Source organism: Danio rerio, chromosome 6 (assembly GCF_052040795.2).
Source record: "Danio rerio strain M-AB ecotype USA chromosome 6, GRCz13ab, whole genome shotgun sequence".
NCBI lineage: Eukaryota > Metazoa > Chordata > Actinopteri > Cypriniformes > Danionidae > Danio > Danio rerio.
Window position 1 is genome coordinate 2693204 of NC_141026.1, and position 9395 is coordinate 2702598.

A 9395-nucleotide genomic window follows, 5' to 3' on the forward strand; every position below is an offset into this window, starting at 1 on the left:
AGAAATGAATCATCAAATGTGGGTTTATTAAACTAATGTAACATCTTTAGAGAGGGAAAATCAAGTGCGTCATCATTTATTTAGGAGATTTGAACTAATATTTTGAGTATTAATCGTGTAATACTTTCCATTTTCGTTTGAATTCGTAAGAATATATTTATATTCTTAATGATGGGTTGCAGCTGGAAGGGCATCTGCTGCGTAAAACATATGCTAGATAAGTTGGCGGTTCATTCCACGGTGGAATAACTATTTTATATATATAATATATAATAGTTAATGACTAAAACATAAAACAAAATGACAAACTACATGAGTTAGAATGAAATTAAAAATATTGTTTGATAATTACATTTTTTAAATTATATTAAAAATATAATTTTATTTTTAACTGCTTTTAAAACATCTCAATGTTATTCTGCAAATCTATCTATCTGTCTGTCTATCCATCCATCCATCCATCCATCCATCCATCCATCTATCTATCTATCTATCTATCTATCTATCTATCTATCTATCTATCTATCTATCTATCTATCTATCTATCTATCTATCTATCTATCTATCTATCTATCTATCAACTGTTTTAATCTATCTATCTATCTATCTATCTATCTATCTATCTATCTATCTATCTATCTATCTATCTATCTATCTATCAACTGTTTTTATCTATCTATCTATCTATCTATCTATCTATCTATCTATCTATCTATCTATCTATCTATCTATCTATCTATCTATCTATCTATCAACTGTTTTTATCTATCTATCTATCTATCTATCTATCTATCTATCTATCTATCTATCTATCTATCTATCTATCTATCTATCTATCTATCTATCTATCTATCTATCTATCAACTGTTTTAATCTATCTATCTATCTATCTATCTATCTATCTATCTATCTATCTATCTATCTATCTATCTGTCTGTCTGTCTGTCTGTCTGTCTATTTCATAAATATATATTATAAAATATAAGATTATAAATGAATAATTCTAAAATTGTAATTAGAATTATTAATGTATTATTTATTTAATTATTAATGTATTATCTTATTTTTATTCTTAAATTCTGAACATAATTAACTCACACATTAATATATAAAAATGTGTTCATGATTCTGCATAAAAACAAATTACACTAAGTTTTCTTAACAAGCTAAACTAAACACTTACAAAAATATTTATCATATATAAGAATAATTATCATAAATAAACAGATTCAGTACAAACACTATTGATCTAAGAATGAAAAGTCAACCTCAGTTTATAAAAAGTTAATTAATAATAAAAGAAAAGCTTTCTCAGACTCTTAAGACTTTCTCAGGAATGTACAGAAAGGTCAGGCGGTTCATTCATACCCTGTTAATAGAAATAATCTAGGTTATTAATCTAGGCGCTGTTGCAAGTTTGAGGCCTTTCCCTGAATAAACACACATTAGTGTTGTCGTCCGAGGTTATTTTTTGCTTTACAGGTTTTTGAATTGACTCATAAGACACATTAGGAATACCTTTATAATGCTTTATAAATACAGCTTCACAGAAACTGTTTATTTTTGGTTCCTCACCCAATCCTCAATATAAATGGTCTCAAAATATTAAATATTTTATATTGACCTATTGTCACTTGCAATTAACTGGTTTAAATTAATATATATAAATATGGAAATATATTTATTTTGTATAATTTAGTATTTTATGTACAGTAAGTGTGTGCATTTATACAAATATACACATATATAAACAGTACACATGTATATGTTAATACAAACTTTTATCTTAACAGCACTAGTATTTAATCAATAAAGTGATTAATTCATATCAAATCTGCACTAAAAATAAAACAGTTAACCTATTATTTCCATGTTTTATTATTATTATTATTGGCCATTGAGAACATTTCACAATCAGCAAGACATTAATCCACAATTCAGCAATAAACTGTGGATCCACACGACCAAACAATTAATTAGAAGAAAATATCCATCAAACTCTTCTTTATCATCACTCTTCTTTAGTTTGAATGTTGAGATTACATTAGTTTATAATGCAACGTGACACCAAAAAGTGCTGAAAACAGTAGATAAATGTCCATTTCAGTGTTAAGACTGCCAGACTCACCTCCATTATACACAAATATAGAGCAACAACAGCAAAACACACCACCTGTCCGATTTACACTTCAGATTTCACTCCAAAAACGATATTGCACAACAAAAATTATGTTTTATTAGTAAATAATGCTCAGTTTCTAGCACAGACTGGTGATTTACTTCATAAGATCCTAATATATTATTCACATCATGTATTATTAAATCTGTGTTTACGTTATTGGGAATTTGACTTGCTTTATGATAATATAACAAATAAAAATCAGCAAAACTGAAATATAAAAATAATAATCTTGAATGGTCTGAGGGTGAGACTGTTGTTGGGTGAACTGTCACTTTAAAAAAATATGTTATAGTAACTTATGTATAAGTAACTACTGCTATGCACTAGAATTGAGATTAGTGCATATTTGGAGATGTTTCTGAATGCATTACATTAATGGAAAAAATGAAGGGAAGTTTTCCTGGATAAAAACATTTTGAATTAAAGTGTGCATGAAAAAGAAGTTGCTGAATACAGAAACCAAATATTTAGTAGGGGGTGGGGTTTACCCACATTTATACGCATGCGAATGGGACGAACTGGAAACACAAGCCTGTGCGACAAGTTTCACATGTCTCTTTTCTTACTAACAATGAAATGAATGTGAGAATGTGCGTTGTTCCACACCAACTTAATGTCTAGCTTACGTGCATTTCTTGTGTGTGTTTGTTTTACTTCCATTGGCGACTCCTAGAGGCAGTTGTGTTAAACTGCACACTACAAAGTATCTTTGAGCCGTGCATTGGCAGCTGTATGGGACGAGATCATCCGCATGTCTCGCAGGTATATAAGGTTTCCATACCATACAGTTGACCAGCCAAATATTAATGCGCAACTTGCAGCGATCATTGGTTTTTCCAATGTCATCAGAGAGATTGACTGCGCGCACATTGCTATAAAGGTGCCATCTGAAGAATTTGCATACGTGAATAAGAAACATTTCCATTCAATAAATGTGCGAATAAAATATGATGCTCAAATGCGCTCAACAATGATTCCTACCTGTCTTCCTCATGACGAAGAGTGGGCAAATTCTGATATGCGCTTTACGAGCTACGCCAATCTCGCTGCTATAGACACTACAAAATTTTACACCTTTACATTTTTAATTCACTCACAGTGCGATGTTCAGACCCCACTGTGTTAACCGCGTCAGCTAAACTCTCCCACTCAATTTTTTTTTATTTTGTTATTAATTCCGGAGGACAAACTTGCAAATAACACAGTTTACTTCGTTCTACCTCCGATAGCAGCACCTCCAATTCACATTCTGTTCAAAGTTTCTCTTCTTGCTTGCTTTTGCCATTGCTTTATCGTTTGGATTTGCAAAGTAGAGTCATTAGCATATTCATACGGGGGGAGGAGGCATTAAGGGGTTTTGTGCTCGTGCACTCAGTTTCACGTTAATTTGGATGTACAAAGAGAATATACGTGGGATTCTGTGTACGTAGTGTTTCATATATCCGATTTTTTACAGCGTACACACATTTACAGCTTTGTGCATACACAATGTTTTAGTATGATTTCAACGCAAGTCTTCGTACATGAGGCCCCAGATGATCAGATTTTGATTGAAGATTACCAAAACAAACTGTTTTTTTACAGTAGAATAACTAGCGTGGATTAATTGTTCATTTTAAGATTTAAAAATGTGCGCTAGTAAAGTAAACATTGTAAATTTAGGATTTATTTTAGTTTGTTCGCATGAAATTTGAAACTAAAGACTTTGTTTCTGTTCTTACATATGTTTAGTTTTTATAAACGAAGCGAAAAATACAGCACAGAGTAAATCAAATACAACATGGAGCAAATATAATCTGCTGACAATGTGCAATGTGTAAAAATCATTTAGTGGAACTTCAAAACATGTGTAAAAACACATTTGCGGGAAGACTTCTTCTCGGTGGTTAGACATCGATGATTCCTGTGGGTAAAAATAAAGGCAATGCAATTAACGCCCTTCCGACCTTATGCATTTCTATTCTGAAATAATGACACAATGCATCAAATATTAGATCCTTAAAGGAAACTACACAATGCAATCACACTTTCAAGAGTTAAATAGTTGCTTTTGGGTGAGATGCTGACCAAACATTACAAGATGCTTCATCAAAGTTATCATGACCGAGTAGATCTGAAAGTAAATTTAGGACAAATGGAGTAAATATAATCCTTAAAGGTGTTGTGTTCCTAAAACTTAGGTAGGCGACAAGACTTTGGTCAGGTAGTGCATTTGTTTACCTGATAAACAATGCTGAAGTCAGATATTCTGCTTTGAAAATGTGCCTTTCTTGTAAGAATGTCTGTCTTTGTTTTGGTCTCTATAACCGACCCACTGCCAGTTAACCCAATTACATTTCATCACCCTGAACTGCCTTAGTGGAAAAAACTGTCAAAATCTAATTAATACATATTAAAGCTCTCCTTTACTTGTACTTTAGTGCTTGTACTCTGGAAGTGTGGCTTCAGTACCTCTCAGTTGGCTTTTGGTTTGTTATAGATGAGAGAGTCTGTAATGTCGTGCCACGTGTTGCTGTCGTGGTAGAGGTAGTTCATGGAGGACTGGAGCGAGGGCTGAAGCGTATGAGGATAATACTCAAACAGCCACAGCACGATTCCCCAAACCAGCGTGGCGAACAGCGGGAACGGGTCTTTTTTGGGTTGCGGGATCAAACCTTTCTCCACCGCCAGCCGAGACAGAGCAAAGAGGATTCTGGACAGCAGGTACATGTTTATCTGCACAAATACAGTACATTAAAGTAACACACATTATATTACAGATGTTATATGCATGCTGTGCATTACATTGATGTAGTGCTTTTTTCACAATAACATTAGTTTTGGTCATAGAATTGAATAAATATTTTTAACTGTAATTAAAGATTAAGGAACTCTCAATCTCATTATACACATTCCATGCTAAGACAGTTTTAGATATCTTATGGTAAGTCTTTTTGTACATACATACTTAAATATATATTTATTTATTTTATTGATTATTTTAGTCACATTATAATTGTTTATTGATATTGTTGTTTGAAAAAAAGCTTATTCTGCTCACAAAAGCAGCATTTATTTAATCACATATGCAGAAAACAATCTGCAAAACTGAAAGTTTACAGCAATATGAAACAATATACTTATTAAATGAGGTTTGTTTATTTATTTATGTTTTTTTTTGTTTAAGATAGAAAGCTAATATTTAAACATTTAAATATTTTAAATAAATATTTGACATTTATTACTTATTTCTTTATTTCATTTTGATCATCTCCATTTTTCAAAAAGAAATATTTACTATTTATTTTTTTATTTATTTGGGATCAGTAAGAATATTTAATGTTTTAAATATTCTTCTTTTATTTTTCTTCTCAAAAAGGCTGTATTTATTTAATAAAATATATTAAAACTAAAATGTTATTGCTATATAAACCAAACATTTTCTTGCTGAAATATTTATGTTAAGTTATGATTTATGTTTATTAAACACATCATTAATAGCTTTTAAAATAAATGGATTATTATGGTAATTTAAAATGTAATTAGTGTTTACAATTTATCGGTAATTTAATAAACAATTATAATCTTATGAATCTCATTATAATTACCATTTTGAAATTAATATGAGGGGTAGGTGTTAATAAAATACAATTTGATAAATATTATCAATTACTATTGTCATAAATACTGTTTTTACATTACTGTGAGGGGCTTGTTTAGTGTCGGGGTTTGTTTAGGGTTAGGGCTTTCAAAAGCTATTATTAGCAGTCGTATTATTATTGAAAAATATGATTTGATGACATTTAACATAGAACAAACTGTATTTACTTTAATGAATCAAGAACAGATTGATTTGATGAATGCAGCAACATTTATATACAATATAAACTGCAAATGTATGCTGGTATTTTAATTTCTGTTTTTATTGGAGTGTTATTTTTTTCTTTCATCTGATATTTGATATGTCTGGCTTTTTACAAACAAGCTTTTTGAGTTCTCATTTCATTGATCTACATTTGCATTAAAGTTGCACCTCATTCACAATAGAGCATGCTGATTGGTTCGAACCAAGTCTTTCTCATGAATTAATGCACAGATATGCTGAAAACTCAATGATGTCAATTTTTACAAACATCCAATCTCGCTAGAATTTACACAAGGATCTAATCGCCGTGACGTAGCTTCAAATTTTATTTTCAAACCAGAAGAACGAATTTGCTCGAAACAACGTAAAAACAACCAATTTTCCCTTTTTAATGAAATACATGTGTCCTAATAGTGTTTTTAGCAACGTGGGACACATATATGACTGTCAAAAGCTCAAAAAAATAGTTTTTTTTTGTTTTGGTGTTTTGTTAGCCTTTATAATAATAATAAACAAATGCACTTTTCCCCTCACCTGGCTGTTGATGTTGTTATTCTCCCCAAACACCAGCCATCCTCCAACACAGGCGGCCAGAAAGGAGTGCGACTGCATCTGTTTGCCCTGCAGCTGCTGCTGAAGAGCCTGCAGGCCTTTATATGTGAAGACGAAGCAGGCCAGATTCCTGGAGTGAGTGTATGTGGCCTGAGCGATCGCACGAAACTTCTCTCTCAGACTGTTCAGCAGCAAACGGAAAGCAGAGATTACACTGGGTTATCCTTAGGGTTACAAAACTCTCACTAAAACTTTCACTAGATATATTCTCATTTTCAGAGCATTCACTGTAAACCCTAAAGATGGTTGTGCGTGAAAACCCCTGTAGATCAGCAGTTTCTGAAATACTCAAACCAGCTGGCATCAACAACCATGCCACATTCAAAGTCACTTAAATCTCCTTTCTTCCCCATTCTGATGCTCGCTTTGAACTGCAGCAGATCATCTTGATCAGGTCTACGTGCTTAAATGCGTTGAGCTGCTGCCACATGATTGGCTGATTATAAATTAGCATTAACAGTTGGACAGGTGTACCTAATAAAGTGGCCGGTGAGTGTACATTACACTGAATAATGAAGGAGCAAATTTATTATCTTCGTTTGACCTTCACAAATGTTTTTTACATATACTTTCTACTATACAAATTCACTTTTAGGGATTTTATTAGATCAAGACATCAAAATAGACATTTGTTTACTGAATAAAAAAATAAAGAACGAAACTTTCAGTATAATTACTCCATATGCTGTATATTATAAATATAAATATGTAAATATGCAAATAACTAAACATAAATATGCAAATCGTACAATATTACAGTATTATTTGTTCCATTAAATAAACAAAAGAGCATATCATGAGAGTTCAAAGTTCACCTGCCACTTCTGAAGAGAAACGTCATCACAAGGGCGTGAGGGGCACGGATTTTAGCACCATATCTGAGAAAACACACAAAATAATACAACAACTGCACAATAAACATAACATAAACAGTGAAAATCTTAATGTTTTCACTCAGCCTAATGTTTAAAGCTAGCAATATGCAAATATATCGCTGCAATTATAAGTTAAATATTTACTACGCTCAAAAAAGGCATATATACAGAACATATTTTATTTCCTTACGTGTATTAAATGTAATTAAGAGTAATTTATGGCAGATTTATGGATTAATAAAAAATTTTAAAACGTGAAATGCAATTACTAGCGAACGTGCATGAAAATAAAAGCGCATTTAAACTCACACAGCTCCATTCCTGAAGCCTTTGAGCACCGCCAGCGCAGTTTTATATTTGTGCTGCTGCAGGAGGTTGTTGACTGTGTATAATAAAGTTTTAAAGAGGTCTGAAGCTGCCATGACTCTTCTTTTAGACGGACCCCTCACACTGTAACACACGCGAGCAGCAGCATTGCACGAGGAAACAATACTGTGATTAATAGTTCCGCACACAATGTTCGGACCAACAGTTATGTTTTCGAAATGATTATTAAGGTTTAAAAATATATCTATGAATTTTTTTATGAGTTTATGGAGACGTTTTGTTCGGCTGGTGTGTGAAAATCTGACACTAATTGATCAGTGTCTGGCGTGTGTCGAATTTGTAGCTGTAATTACTACAGTTGAGCATGAGAGGGCGCTACTACACTGATAACATTTGTCTTTCAGACTCACGCTTAACTATGTCCAAAAGATTTGTGGTGATGTTTCTTTAAGTTATTGACATGTTGTTTTGGTGTTTTACATTAAAGGAAAACAACTCCTTAAATCAAGTTTGTACTTACTTAATATGCTAAAATTATACTTATTTATTGGAAAGTTTAATCTCATCTCATCTTATTTTTAACCGCTCATCCGGGGGCCGGGTTGTGGGGGAAGCAGTCTGAAGAGAGAACCCCAGACTTCCCTCTCCCCAGACACTTTCTCCAGCTCCTTTAGGGGCATCCCGACCCGAGGTGTTCCCAGGCCAGCTGAGACATCCAGCGTCCCTCCAGCGTGTCCTGGGTCTCCCCCAAGTGTGCCGCAAGCCTACGTTTGAGTGAAGGTTTCGGCCGTTAGATCGCCCCCTGGGGGCTGGCTGCAGTACAAGTCATAAAGCCCGCCTCCTCCATGTTAATGAAGGAGACTTGAGCCCAAATAAAAAAAAATATTACACTTGCAATAAAATGTCCCGAAAGATAGTTCTGGTCGATTAAGGCACTGGTTATTGTGCTGAAATAGGTGCAGATCTTCAATTTTGTAAACAGTTTGTTTTTAGCAGTAATTTAATGCTGGGCGTGTCATCGTGATTGACAGCTGTGATTGACAGTTTCTCAAAGCAGCGCGTCTGAGCTTCGGCAGGAGACTGAAGTAGACTGAAATGTTATTATTCGATTTCTGTGTTATTTTACCATGACAAAATGAGTTCAGCAGTAAACTATAGTTTCTGACATACATGATCCTGGTGGAACACTGTTTATTCGCTAAGTTCAGGGCTTTTTTCGGGCTTTATTAGTTTGCTGATACACGCCTAGCCACCCAGATAGCAAAACACAGTTCCGGCTAGATTCTCGCTTGCCGGAGACTTATCTCTTAGAGCTCAGACTGACTAATGTTACCTCTGCTGGACCTACTCCGGATGCCTGGACTCACTACCCAATTCCAGCCCGAGTCAATCGAGCCAGATGCGGCGGCCGAGCGAGCAGGTGCTGCCGCATGCGAGCCGGAATCAGCCCGCGACGCCGCGAGTAAGTTATGCGCTGCGGCCTGGAGCTGGCGCGATTGAATATATAAAACCCTCATATTTGTTAACGTTATTACATCCATTTGTGTTGATATGA

The 9395-nt window shown here is 33.8% G+C and overlaps 2 protein-coding genes across 3 annotated transcripts in view; both read right to left on the reverse strand.

Annotated features, from left to right (window-relative positions):
- plxna1b (plexin A1b) overlaps positions 1 to 9395 on the reverse strand; it is a 744633-nt gene that overhangs the window by 722220 nt on the left and 13018 nt on the right. The gene's annotated exons all lie outside the window — the stretch shown is intronic.
- pxmp4 (peroxisomal membrane protein 4) lies at positions 1861 to 7967 on the reverse strand. 2 transcript variants are annotated; one of them, NM_001326556.1, is made up of 5 exons: positions 7823 to 7967; positions 7454 to 7516; positions 6561 to 6759; positions 4634 to 4897; positions 3698 to 4085 (listed from the first exon to the last, which is right to left on the reverse strand). In NM_001326556.1, exons 1-4 carry the CDS (start codon positions 7933 to 7935, stop codon positions 4637 to 4639), a joined length of 636 nt encoding a protein of 211 aa, NP_001313485.1. In that variant the 5' UTR covers positions 7936 to 7967; the 3' UTR covers positions 3698 to 4085; positions 4634 to 4636. The 2 variants fall into 2 exon arrangements, with proteins under 2 accessions (XP_087111929.1, NP_001313485.1); XM_087255803.1 differs by lacking the exons at positions 7454 to 7516; positions 7823 to 7967 and adding an exon at positions 6947 to 7018 and having other exon boundaries at positions 1861 to 4085; positions 6561 to 6819.